The sequence below is a fragment of the Mercenaria mercenaria genome, chromosome 1 (assembly GCF_021730395.1).
Source record: "Mercenaria mercenaria strain notata chromosome 1, MADL_Memer_1, whole genome shotgun sequence".
Taxonomy (NCBI): domain Eukaryota; kingdom Metazoa; phylum Mollusca; class Bivalvia; order Venerida; family Veneridae; genus Mercenaria; species Mercenaria mercenaria.
In genome coordinates, this window is record NC_069361.1 from 28577443 (window position 1) to 28591900 (window position 14458).

At 36.7% G+C, this 14458-nt stretch overlaps 1 protein-coding gene across 1 annotated transcript; it reads left to right on the forward strand.

Moving 5' to 3' along the window:
• LOC123542800 (uncharacterized) lies at positions 1-9176 on the forward strand. Its single transcript, XM_045328806.2, has 6 exons — positions 1-1307; positions 1584-1724; positions 2392-2603; positions 2893-4842; positions 5557-5700; positions 6917-9176. Exons 4-6 carry the CDS (start codon positions 4590-4592, stop codon positions 8179-8181), a joined length of 1662 nt encoding a protein of 553 aa, XP_045184741.2. The 5' UTR covers positions 1-1307; positions 1584-1724; positions 2392-2603; positions 2893-4589; the 3' UTR covers positions 8182-9176.
• The last annotated feature ends 5282 nt before the right edge of the window (positions 9177-14458 follow it).

Sequence of the window (14458 nt, forward strand, 5' to 3'; positions counted from 1 at the left end):
TACTATAAGGAACGGAGAGAAACTATCAAGGTACCTGCTGTTTTTCGTATTTTACATAAACAATATAGATTTATTATTAGTGTATGAACCAGTAGTTGTCATTGACAGCACGAGAGTGATCTGGCATGGGGGGTGCCAGATGGGTCTTGCCGGCATGGGTAAAATAACCGGAAACGCCAGTCCGATATGCAAGAAGCAGTTTTCTTATCCAGACTGAATGTCTAGTTCATTTAATTTCATTGGTATCCAATCACTTAGACATCTCCTTAAATTTCGCGCGCGATACGACCTATGAATTTGCTAGGACAATTTTTATGTATTAAGTGTAAGAAAAAAGATACTAGTCTTGTGATTTTTTTGTTGAGAAATGATATGGCTTATTGCTGACATAAGATATAAGATATAAGATGATGATATAAGAGCGAGTGACCTGCACTTCACTTAGTTGCAACCTTTGGTGATTTAAATAGAGTAACCAAAGATATCAGCAATCTGTATGTGCATGCCATATGCCGTTAAATAGGGAAGGGGAGACTTGCACTTTTCCCTAAACTGTCCGGCCCTAAGTTTGAATACTTTTCCCAAATTTCAAAGTATGAGTTTATTTGAATCGCGGAAATGTCTAAAATTACTTTCAGTATGATATATCACAAACTATGAGTGTATACTTATTATACAGATGAAATTGAACAAAGGTGTTCATTGTGAAAATACGACATTTGATACAAGGTTGGTTTGATGCGGGAGCCTTGGTGAAAATATCAATAACAAACAGATTTTTGTTAAACAATGTAATACTGTTCATGTTTGTAAAATGTGACCGAAAATTAAAAAGAAAATAAAGCAAGCGACATTAATGTTAGATCCTTTTTTTAGAACTACTTAAGCTTTATATTTGAATTTGAAAAAACAACAACATAATTTACCACATAAGTATCTTAAAATATTTCGTGACACTTGTGAATAGTTTTTCAGATTTTTTCTTGGATTTTGTTTTCTTATTTTGAAAATGACAAACAAACGAAAATTTATTGTAAATCACACAAAGAAAGGAGGAATAGATGTTTCTAAATGGTTACTTATTTCTGGAAGCATTTTGTGCGGTGTAACGATAGTAACGGCGGTCCTAGCCGTGACTTTGCCATACTGGATATACGTAAGCGATGTCATGGAGACAACTGTTGCTGGGCTAACAGATGATACGGATGTGACGTATTTCTACGGGTTGCTAAGATACTGTTTAAGGATGAAGGCAACGCATCTCGACACAGATGAATGCAATTCAAAAGATTACGCTTCGTTAAATTGTAAGTAGACGTCTGCTTCTGCAGCCGCTATATCACTACAGTTAGCTCTTTACATATATTATTGATAATAAATTCGCAAATTCAAAATTCAGTGGTCAGCAATTCCATTCAGAATGTGGGTTCATTTCAAATACTTTGAACAGTCCATAAAGCAAGCAACGCCCAAATCTATATGCCAGGTACAAATAGAATGGCGAACGGAGATCTGTCGTTACCTGTTGAATTGAAAGAAATTCCGTTCAACCATTTAGATTGTCATGTAATTCTTTTCTACAGACTGGGAGAAGACAACATTGCTTACATTCATAGTGTCCGTATTGCTGAGTGCCGTTGCCATCATGCAGGTGATTTTCAACCTCAGATGTTGGAACAAAGTTTTCCTACTCATTTCAGCCACAGTCTCGGCGCTTGCGGCAGGTATTTTCGATAAAATTTGTTTATAGTATAGTGAAGGATCATACTCTTAAAGCAGATTATTGAACATTCAGTTGAGAAATAAAATGCCACTTTTTTTAGTCACGGTTTAGACGGTTATAACCCACAATCACGCTATCGATTCGTTGATGATTTTCAAAAATATACCCTTCTAAACGCACATAAATAACATTTAATCCTTATCTTTATACGCTGCAAAAATAGAATGAGTTATTTTTCTTCAAAAGAATTAAAAAATCAAAAATACATTATTGGGCAGTCAGTATATATATGAAAAGCACAAATCAGTATTAGGCCTAGTTCGCCTTCCGATAAATTATTTCTTTATTTTTATTCAAAATAATTAGTTGTTGATCTTTACAGTCAGAACAGAACAATTTTAGTTGAAACTGATCTTTTTTTAAAAGTTTGGTAGCCAATTTTCGAACGGCTCTATTTTGTCTTTGCATTTATTTTTGGCGAATGACGTCGGATCTGACGCCCTTATTATCATTGTTTTTACGAAAATAAACATTTTCTTTTCTATACAAAATTAATATACTAAATAAATAGATAGTGAATGTAAACAGTCCTTAGTTAAAGTAGCTGTAATAATGCACATTTCTTACCGTTTTGTTTTTGATTAAATGTTATTTAATTCACTGATTAGGTGCGTGTCAAGCTGTTGGAGTGTCCCTGTATCAGATGAAAGCCTCGGTACTTGTCCTTGATATAGGAGGTCTTACGACAGCTAGTTTCGAACCCGAGTTCTTCAGTGTGGCTTTCTGGTTCGGCTTTACCAGTGCAGCTGGCTCTTTGATCGCTGGCCTGCTTCTTATGCTGGGAACGTTCACGTGGAAGAAACCGAAAATAATGCGCAAGGTAGGTTCCAAATCATTGTGTAAATTTTATAAATTTTCAATGCGCATTTAACTGCATTTTTGTTAACAATTTATATAGATCTATCGTGTTTAAAATAATTATAGAATTCTCGATTCGTAGTAAAAGCAAATACATACATAAGTGCATAGTTACATCAGTTTACTCATCTTAAATAGAACGGCGAAATGTTTGAAAAAATAGAGAATTTGTGCAAGATAAATTAAGTTAAATGGTTAGTAAAAGATGATTTTTTTTCTTTGATTCATTGTCATATTTACTATCATTGCAGAATATATACAAGACAACTGTGAGAGCTCCACGATGCCCATACAAAGGTCGAAGGCCTGCCGTCATCTCCATTACACAAATGTGAACTTTCTTGGATTGAAATTTGTATAAATGATTAAATGAAACATTTTTAACATATATAAAAATAATACTCTCGTGGCGTGATAATAAAATACCCATTATCTGAACGAAAACTTAAAAGAACCGACTTTTGATAGATTTTAAGACAAACATGTCTTAGTTGAACTGAAATGACAATCGGCAAATTCTGTGTGATTACTTGAGAACAATCGGAGATTGCCGGAATACCTACTCGGACGGAAAATATCATTCACTACAATTGAAAACAAATATTTGAAAAGTTTTAAACGGATGGCAATAAGTTTATAAAATAACACTAAAGGCACTGACCTCTAGATCGTACGCAACAAAAAAGAAATTTTTTAGATTTCAGAAAATTATTGCTGTATTGCTTAAGAGGGCTTTGAAATTTAGTTACTTATGGTATAGAAACTCATATAAGTCTGAGTCGTTTTTACTAATTTTTCCATTCAGAATTGAATAGCTCTTGTAACGAGGTACCGGAGGTCACCTGCTTTAATTATAAAGGTTTATATTTAAAGACCGTTAAGTACGTATTCCTCCGTGGTGAGTCGGTCAAGAACGCGGGAAAAGTTGTATTGCCGCGGCGGCCCTGGTTCTATTGCCAACTCGGGCATGTTTGTCTCTCCTGAGATTGTTTAAAAACAAAAAAATTCATGTTTCAAAGTTAATAATATGACCAAACTTCAGTTCTAAAGACAGATCATTTTTGGCCAAAATTTGGATGTCATCGCCTGGAACCTTACCAGATTCCTAGCTTCTGTAATAGTATTGACCATTTCTAGCACGTAACTGACAACGTCTTCATTGGACGAATGACTGGAAACACTTTCTTTTTCATTCATATTCATTGTGACTACAGAGCCATTATATTTTTGTTCTGATAAATAAAACTAAAAAATGAAATAGACTGAAATTTTCAATGAATGGATGAATACGTTTGTTTAAATATGGGTTGCGTGCTGGCTACATATAAATAACAAGGACCATTTGTTCAACTCGTAAATGTTTGAAAGTTTATAGCAAATACATGAAATACAATATTTGATTAATAGGTATAAATGTTGAATATTTAGATGTTGGAAAATAGTCAGGAAAACAGTTTGGGTTGGGTTGGGTTTTTTGGTATGTTTTAAGGTTTAATATATCGATCTATCTTAAAATCAGTTGAAACTCGTAATTTGAACAAACGAAAGGTATTGAAATAAATGGGTGTAATTATAGCAATATGAAGCGATCGTGGTATTGGGAAGGTCTCGAGTGAAGTATATACATACACCCTTTAGTTCAAATACTTTCTTGACATAATCAATAAAGAAGCAAACAATCGGATCGTTCAACCCGTATCAGATTTCAGTTGTTTAATTATGTTATAGATTTACAGGACCAAAAATAACTTTGTGATGATTTGTGTATGCCAGTTTATTGTAGCTTAGGAACATCGTAATTTAACGTTTTTACTAATACTGGTTAACCATTACTTAATGCGAAATGAAAGTGACAGTAGGAATATTTTAGTGGTGTATGTTTTAAGTGTGTCTGAAAAAGTAACTAAATAGAGTAATATAATGTTAATGTGTTTGAAATAATTTTGTAATGCCACCAACGGACAAGTCAAAAACTTACACCGGGGTAGGAGCCGGCGCCTCAGGTGTTAGCAGTTTAGTTTCGATACTGGCGTTTGCGCTGCCTTACTGGGTCTATTACGAGGAGGATCTGACCCTGTCTGACGGAACCGGAAGTCACCAGGTTCAGTGGACATATTACTATGGTTTCTGGAAGTTCTGTAATAAAGTGTCGTCTGATGTTTCGAACTCGGACAGATGCGGAAGTGTTGATTCACATTCAGGTACGTTTATTTTTTATTCATTTATTTGATATTATGAAATTTAAGCCTATATTCATTTTATATAACCAGTTGGAGGTCATCGATGGAATAAGGTGGAGTAGCGGCTACAAGAAAAGATTTTTTATTATAATGGCACATGCATTCATATTATTACAAATATAAACATAATTTAATTCACTACAAAGCACCCGACACGATGGGCCTATAAACCGTCTTACTTCATCAATTAAGTACAACCCTTCATTAATGAAGTACAGTCAGAATTTACTTTTAAAAGAAAACACATATCAAATCAGTAAGTTTGATGTGTGTGTAAAAAGTAATACAATAACCTATAACAGTCACATCTCTGTCAGAATTACAGAACAGAACACAATAGGACAACGTTTAGAAAAAAAACACTACTTTTGAACTGACGTAAATGAATCTGTATGATACCATGAAATGCATCACAGAAAACAAACCGTCCCGGACAATTTTGGGTCTGCTGTAACATTGAGGGCATCTGAGATCACATATCACAGAAAAATACTACATTATATATTTCGAGCGTCTGCTGCCTGTCAGATTTCTGAAACGATATCTCCAGTCTCAACATCCGTCGGTTTTATAGTTAATGTCAAAGCTCAGCTTTAAAAGACAACATGCATACATTAACCTGTATTCCTCTCATTTAAATTGAGAATATTTAATAGTTTACTGTATATATTTCAGATGTTGAGCAGACGACAGCTGTCCTTCTGCTGCTTGCCATATTGTTGTTTGTTAGCGGTGTTGTAAACGCTTGCTTGTTCCTTACAATACTCAAGAAAGAGAAATTATGTCTCTATATAGCCTGGATTTCTGGTATTGTAGCAGGTGAGAAGTATTACGTAATAGCATAAATGAAAATGATTTTGCCCGTGCTATTAGAGAAACACTTTCAAATGCCAAGGGGAGTAACAAGTTCTTCAGCCGTAAACATCATTAAAAGTAATAATTCTTTGAAAAAAAACTTGGACCTATTTTATGACAGTAACTTCTAAAAAAACCAGGTAGAAATGCGTTTTTACAACTTCGTCTGCTAACTTATTCTTACACTGTAGAAACAAAGGGTGGTCTAAACTTAACTAAGTCACACCAAGTATTGTGTACACTGCTACATTTATTCAGTCAGTCAAATGTCCAGACACTAAATACACTATCTTGGCCTTATATATGTTACTATTTATTTGTAACTAGATACAAAAACATGTATTTGTATTTTTTATTTGTATGCAAGTCATGTATGATGAAAAAAAACACAATTGTTCCAAAAGTCGAGATGATTTAACAGCAGTGTAAAGCCAGTAAATTAAATTACCTTTTACAAAATTTAAATCAAGTTTTGTCTTGCATATAATGTGAATATATTTACAAAGAATTTCTGTCAGGTTATGCTGTTGAAATATGAGACACTTTTGACTTCCCCGACAGTTCTTTGGTAGAAAATAAGAAAAATTTAATTTTCTTCAATAGTTTGATAATTGTAAATTGACTGTTAAAGCTTAAACTTAATCATTCACGAAACAGACATGCTGTATTAAACTTTTAAATGTTCATTGAAATCTGGGTGGAATGATATGTCATGTTATGATTCAGTTGAAATGTATAATATTTCTTTTGTGTATTTTTTCGCTACCTTCCTTTTTGTGATAAATAACAGGTTCATTTAGTGAAATAACAATTTGATTTAAAGTTATGAGAAAAAACTTCTAGTAACAGCGGATTATTTTTCATGAGTTTGATAATAGTTGATACGACCTTATTTTCAGTAAAGCATTTAAAGAAGACTACATTTTGGATGGCTGAGTTATTAATAAAATTATGTTTGAATCTCCGCATGCAGCTCGGAATGGCCAAATGATTATTTTCGGAGGACAGAAAGACGCACGGACTGTAAATTATCGCAATAGTTATTTCTTGGAATCTTTCGACTACCGAGATAGTTTTTTTTTTCAGAAAACTTCATTTTATCAAGATAATATTTTTAAGTACCGTGAAAGCTATCAAGCTAGCTCATGGCATATATCATACATTTTTGTTTTAATTTCAGGTGTCTTCGCACTAACAAGCATAATCATTTTCGCAGGAAAGGACCACTCTGTAACCGTCACAAGTGATATCACACTGAACTTTTCTACTTCCAAATTACATGCTTCTTTCTGGTTAGTGGTCATCGGCTGTATAATGGTCGCCATAGCAACGGTTTTTATAACACTGGCCATTATAAATGTTCACAGAACTGAAGAAAAATCATCGGATGATAAAAAATCTATGATTTCATATGATTCAGTGAACAAATCGTCCAATAAACTGATTGAAGACGATGACGATATTACAGAAGAGCATAACTACAAGGAGCCAAAGATACCGGAAGCATTTCCGTACACAGACTCGCCCTACTCTACATCATCAGAGTCGTTGAGTGATTTAGACGAATTGTATGATTCAGATGACAGTGACATTGGTCCTAAATTTGCTAAACTGAAAACAAAAGTCACTCCGAAGCCGTCAGATGTGAAACGCGTGGAGAATGAGACAAGTGAACTACGAAGATGCAGATCTGGAGAGCTTCTAACCATGGCCCGATTAGACGGTAGCTTAACACCTAAGATAGCAAGTTCGAGCCTTCACAGGAGCCGTAGTGCCTCGGCTTTAACACCAGTAGAACGGGCTGATGATCTTCCTGATTATGCTACGATTGACAGTAATCCGCTGTATCAAGACAGCAAAACACACATAGAAGCAGGCAAGGCGCCAGTGGCGACAAACCTTATAGTCACCATGCCTCCACCGGCTTCCGGAAGCGGCGACACTCTCGTTTTGCGACGAGCCAAAACAGACATGCCACTTACACAGAAGATGATGAATACCATCGGTCTAAAACGAAAAGAGCCTCATGACAGTTCGGTCAGAGAACCAGCTGAAATCGATCCAGAGAAAACCTCGCTATCTTTGCCATTAAAAGTAAAGTCTTTTCCAAAGAAACCACACAAGTCGAAGTCAAAACACAAAAAGCCATCTGAAGAAGGACTGAGGCGGATGCGAGAACTTACAGATGTATACGCCACCCCACCACCGTTAAGAACTTACTTTCCAGGACAACAGTCACATAAACCTGCTCCCTGGAGCAAAGCTCGTGAAAAATTTGTCCTAAGACCAAAAACATCAAAAACGATGAAATGGTCTTTACATGCTCATGGAGTAGAGTCTATACCTAAATTTCCAAAACATCTAAAGTCACCAAAGAAACGGCAAACTGCACCTGTCTCTAAAGAGGATGCTGAACCAACAGACGTGAATAGTTCCATGGCATAGCTGTGCTAGTTTCAAATATAATTAAAAAGATACAAGTAGTATTAAACTACGAAAGGCTACCGCGCCTTGCTAACTGCCAAATGCTAAATACTGTGAAATCATTAATATTCGTGGGGCGACTCATTTTTGTAGATTTCATGGTTGAGTCAATCCACGAAATTTAATCCCAACGAACAAGTAAAATTCCTATTCATTTTGTGTTCAAAAGTTGAAATCCACAAATTCATATCCCCACGAAATGACCGTTTTGACCTTAACCACAAAATTTCATGCCCAGTAAATAAACGGTGCAAAATGCTATTTGTCAAATATTGACTGTCAGAAGGCAATTGTGAAATGATAAATGCTAATAATTAATTGCGGCTGAATGGGGGAAAATGCCAAAATGTTGTGTATCATTTAAAAGTCGTTTGCCTTTGTTGCGTAACTTAGTCTTTGTTAATTTTTTTTTTCTAAACAGTTAAGAGTAAACTGTTTCGGTTCTATATTCACTTCACCGCTAGAGCATGTTATTGCTTTAGTTCAGACTAGCAGAACGTAGCATGTTTTAAAATAATTAAAAGGTACATTCATTAATTTAAGAAATACACATCGTTAACATTATTATTAGCATTTTATCATTATTTGACATTTAGCAATTAGCATTTAGTATATGGCATATATTAACATATCATTCATTAATTGACAACTTGCATTGAGTAACTGGCATTTAACTTTAAGTATTTGTTGTTTAGCAGTTTAGCATTTAGCATGGCACACCGGCATGGCGCACTGGCCTTCCATATCAAACAGTGTATGTATGACTGTGTAACAGTATGAAGCACTATGGAAATCTTTGTTATTGCAAGTCCTGATTCAGTGTGGTGCCAGCCTTGGCTAAGTTTAATTAATTAGAGGTGTTTGCTTTTTCTTCCTTATTCAGCTCAAAGTGCTATAATATTGAAACATAACATCTTGTTTACGAGTTAACTGCTGTACATTACAACAAAACTGCATTAGCTTTTAGTGTTATATATTGGTACCGGGCCTCCGTGACCGATTGGTTAAACCGATGTTGGTTCGAGCCCCAGTCGGGGCGCTGAATTCTTCACGTGAGGGCAAGAGAGAAGATCTGTGGTTCTATCCAGGTGCCTGTCCGTGATGCAATTATGCACGGAGGGGCACCTGGGGTCTTCCTCCATCATCAAAGCTGGGAAATCGCCTATGACAAATAATCGTGTCGTTGCGACGTTAAACTCAACAAAACTAAACAAATATATATTAGTACCTGAAATGTTAAATGAATAATGGAATTTTCACAAAAAGGAAAGTTATACAAAACCAGTTATATAATTATCTGAAGGCCTGAGAACGGCTATTTCACATATATACCGAATCGGAACCGAAACTGAACCGAAAAAAAGAACAAAAAAAACCCAACAAAAACAACAACAACAACAACAACAACAAAACAAAAAAAACAAACACCAACAACAAAAAATAACTACAAAAGAAAATACACAAAATGTTATGATGACTTGGTCATTTCACATATATGCCAAAAAGAAACAGAGTTACAGACCGAAACCGAATCGAAAACATGCATCAAACATTTAGAGTTGCGTTTCCGAATTCGGACTGAAATGATGAAAAATGTCATGGTTTTCCATAAATGAGTCGATTAATTCTTTGCTAGGTCAAATTTTCATCCAGGAATCCTAATGCAATTCCTAAGGAAGATTGCGGCATTCCGTTTGTGGATAACTTGCACCCCGTCGGCTTCGGCGCCATTTTATTATTAATACCCGAACAGTAACATATCAGTATCATTCGCCTTAAGTTCATTCAATATGAGTTACTTTTCATTATGCAATGCTTCTGTACATTTTTGCTTACAGATTCGGATCAAAATTCGGCGTATATGAGAAAGCCGAAAATAAGATTCCGAAACGAAAAAAAAGACATTTGTTCGGTTCTTGTGCAGTGAATATACAAGGTTGCTCACATATCTGTGTCTTTCTTTTAACACGTGTAACTAATACATGAGGTGTTATTCTTGGACTCTGTAAATTTGTATCTCTGAGAGGCATGACGGAGAATTTCAACTCTTCTGTTTTATGTCTATTACAGTATATTATATGAGCCGCGCCATGAGAAAACTAACATAGTGGCTTTGCGACCAGCATGGATCCAGACTAGCCTGCGCATCCGCGCAGTCTGGTCAGGATCCATGCTGTTCGCTTTCAAAGCCTATTGCATTTACAGAAACCTTTAGCGAACAGCATGGGTCCTGACCAGACTGCGCGGATGCGCAGGCTGGTCTGGATCCGCAAAGCCACTATGTTGGTTTTCTCATGACGCGGCTCAATACATATATACGCACTTAAATTAAAGATAGAACGTTTTATCAGCAAAACTATGCGACAAATTAGAAACCAAAAAGCTTATGCTTTTGAATACTTACCATTAAAGTAATAAATGAGATTGACATAACAATTTCGTTATTTAACTACCAAAACGTTTGTCATAGAATTTAGGTTAAAGTGTGATAAATATGGTGTTGATGAAATTAAAGACACATTCAAAACGTACATAACAAAAAAAAAAGCTTCAGCTATTTTGTTATCTGGACTTATTCCTGAGGCACCTGTTGTTGCAGCAATATCTGCGCCGTACGAGCGTTACGGACCGGTGCTCCGTCTTGCAGCAATTGCATGCCGAGTTCACTTGCTTGTCGGTACGGTATTGCGACCAAGATGTCCTGTTGGTGCCTATCTGCATTAAAGTTCGCGCGAACAACTATCAAGTCTGTCTTGGTGTGTAACGACACTCCGACCCATACCATCACGGAACAACCGCCATACTGGTCTCATGTATGTAACCATGATAATGCAGTAGAACAGCTTCTGAAGTAACATTTCTCTTTATTGAGTTTCAAGCCAGACCTCTCCATTCTACTTAGCGCGGCCTCTGAATTTGAGTCATACTCGGACATGTTCCGACTTTAGACAATAATATCGTCCATAATTACGTCGACACCTTAAGCCCTTATAACGACTAAGAATTTTTTTTTGAATACCTCTGGACTTGGATTTAAACCGTTTGGAGTGCGTTTATAAGTACAGCGGCCTGAAGCGGCATTCTCCTTTATTGAGTTTCAAGACAGACCCCTCAGTTCTACTTGGCGCGTCCTTTAGATCTGAGTCATACTCGGACATATCCCGACCTAGACGATAATTTCGCCATAATTACGTCGACACCCTTAAGCTTTTGAAGTCTTCAACCTTTTGGGTAAGCGTTTCACATATTTTCGCGTTGGATTTAGTTTTTACTTCTTCAGTGCTTTCTTGGAATTTCGATATTTGTTCTTTTATTTGCTTTCTTCTACAATGACATTTTCTATAGTTCTGTCTTTCAATTGCAACTTGTTTTCGGTATAATATGATAGTTATCTCAAATTCCAGTCACTATATCGTTTCTTATTTGGTCGTTCTTAGTGTCTTTAAATTCTCAGATCTCTAGTTTATGTCGTTAATGATAAACGGTATTTAGTTTATTCCAACTTGTTTAAGCTCGATTGTGATGATAGGTTCAAACTTATCTAAACCACTTTTGAGTCCGCTTCCTGGAAAACCCAGTACTGGTGTCACATGAGATTGTGTAGTCGTTACGAACCCACGACCCTCGGGTTGAGCGGTCGACACCTTACCCATTAGACCACCGCTCCCCTTAACCAAGTTTTAAAATCGTCCGTCATCTTGTTGAGACAGACATTCTAATAAAGTTGTATTACGACTGTAGCAGTAGTTGGTAATCGAACTATATAGCATTATATACATGTAGGTGTCGGGTTAGAAATGGCTCTAAGTGTAGTGACAATGTGACAGAAGAATGTTAAGTTGCGCTCGCACAATAGCGATGATGATGGCTGAGGCATGTCAAGTTGCGCTCGCACAATAGCGATAATGGTGACAGATACGCTCGCGCAATAGCGATAATGATGTCAAGTTGCAGTTGCGCAATAGCGATAATGGTTGCTGAAGCATGTCAAGTTGCGCTCGCACAATGGCGATCATTGTGACAGAAGCATGACAAGTTGCACTCGCACAACAGCGATCATTGTGACAGAAGCATGACAAGTTGCACTCGCACAATAGCGATAATTGTGGCTGAAGCATGTCAAGTTGCGGTCTCACAATAGCGATACTTGTGACAGAAACATGTCAAGTTGCGCTCGCGCAATTGTGGTAATGGTGGCTGAAGCATGTCAAGTTGCGCTTGCGCAATAGCGATAATGGTAATAGCGATAACGGTGGCTGAAACATGTAAAGTTACTTTATTTGTTTGTTTTGGGGTTACCGCCGTTTTTCAACAGTATTTCAGTTATGTAACCCCGGTCAGTTAACCTTACCAGTGTTCCCTCTGTATTCTATTCCAGTACAAACCTGTTCTCTGCAAGTAACTGCTAACTTTCCCACATGAATCAGAGGTGGAGGACAAATAATTTCAGACGTAATGTGTTTTTTCATATCGTCATGGAGAACAAACGGCCCGACCGAGGATTGAATTCATGACCCCGCTATCCGTAGATCGGCGCTCTCCCTATTGACGTTTAGCGGGCGGCTCGCGCAATAGCGATAATAGGACTGAAGCATGTGAAGTCTCGTGAGAATAATAGCAATAATTTGTGCTGAAGCATGTTAAATTACGTTCGTACAAGGACTGTTCACAAAAAGTGACTACTCAGTTTTACATGTGAAACATTCCAAATTGTAAACACTGCCTATAGAAAGTTACCACTGCTGACTGACAATTATTAGCACAGCCGAGTGTCAAGTGAGCATTGCCAAATGTCAAGTGACAATTTACAACTGCCTAATGACAAATAAGCACAACCGAATGTCAAGTAAGCATTTCCGAATAACAAGCTAGCGATGCCGAATGACAAAATAGTATTGTCGAATGTCAAGTTTGTATTGCCGAATGACAAGTTGGCACTTCCAAATGATAAGTTACCTCTAGCGAATGATACTAAACAACATATGCAAAATGACAACATCTAAACTTAGCACTGCTGAATGACAAGTTAGAACTGCCAAGTGACAAACTAGCACTGTTGAATGATAAATAACTATAAAAGTCGTGATAATGTTACGCGCATATAGCCAATCTGCGCATTTGGTAAATCGCGCAGCGCAAATAACCAATTTGTTATCTGCGCAACGATTTGTAAATCGGGCAACCTGATATATTTCTTATGGTAGCAGGGTACACTTTCGAATTTTGGCCCCCGTCAATATTTGTTATAAAGAGAACATCGTGATTTTGGATGCATGTAAATTAAGGTGAGAGATAATGATTATTAATTCTTTAGAAAATCTATACAGCCGATACATGTAAAATTCTGATGTCAGTTGGAAAACTAACTGCTGGTAGCTTTGTATGATCAATGAGACACCATTTCGCGGAAAAATTCAATTCACGGAAGGGTTCTGTGCTTGTTGATTGATACTCAGGAACAGTTTCGTTATTTTCCGAAAAAACGAGCTGAATAGGCCCCCATTCCGTTTATGTCCTGACGTTCAGTAAGGACTATTAAATTAAGAAATGCAGTAAAATTGGACAGTGTTCTTGCAGCGGGATCATTGTAGACTGTTCAAAAGGTGCAAAATTGATGATTTTGGCACGCTATTTTTCATGGATGATGTAAACCTTTCGCTTTGATAACTTTCTTTATTCTTGTATGAGAATCCTGATCTTGCCATTAATTAAAAGCACAAAACATGCACGCAATTTATGAAATAGCCACCCAAATTTTGCTCATAGGGGAAGTGCAATATTGCGACTCGCTACATGTAAGACCGTCCGTGCCCAAATTTTCGCATCTAAGTGTACCTTGCTACCTTAAGGAAAATCTGCCAAAATTAAATTTTGAAAGAACTCTTAAATTTGTGCGGTTTCAATAGTTTAGAACCTCTTCTTCGATATTCTAAACTTCCTGGGCACTTAAAACGCTACCTGACGGCACAGCAGCTCAAAAATGTTACGGTGAGGACACATAAAAGCATAAAACTCAATATATACGCATACGATTTTTTTTTATTCTAGCTCCAGTAACAAGGTTCTGGTACAGTAAAAACATCATTTTTATCGTTATTAACCCACACAGCGCATATCTGGCCCACCAGCTATGCAGTTCGTCAATTAGGGGGATGGTCGGACGGTGGGGACCCCATGAAATAAGAAAAGAAGGGGTGGAGACATTTTATTTTCGCAAAATGGTGCAGAATTGCCCTTA

Bases quoted from the DNA above. Each gene is read 5' to 3' on its own strand.
- LOC123542800 (XM_045328806.2), top strand. From the start codon at position 4,590: ATGCCACCAACGGACAAGTCAAAAACTTACACCGGGGTAGGAGCCGGC. The intron at 4,843-5,556 runs GTACGTTTATTT...TATATATTTCAG, and splicing joins AAGTGTTGATTCACATTCAG to ATGTTGAGCAGACGACAGCT. The intron at 5,701-6,916 runs GTGAGAAGTATT...TTTTAATTTCAG, and splicing joins GATTTCTGGTATTGTAGCAG to GTGTCTTCGCACTAACAAGC.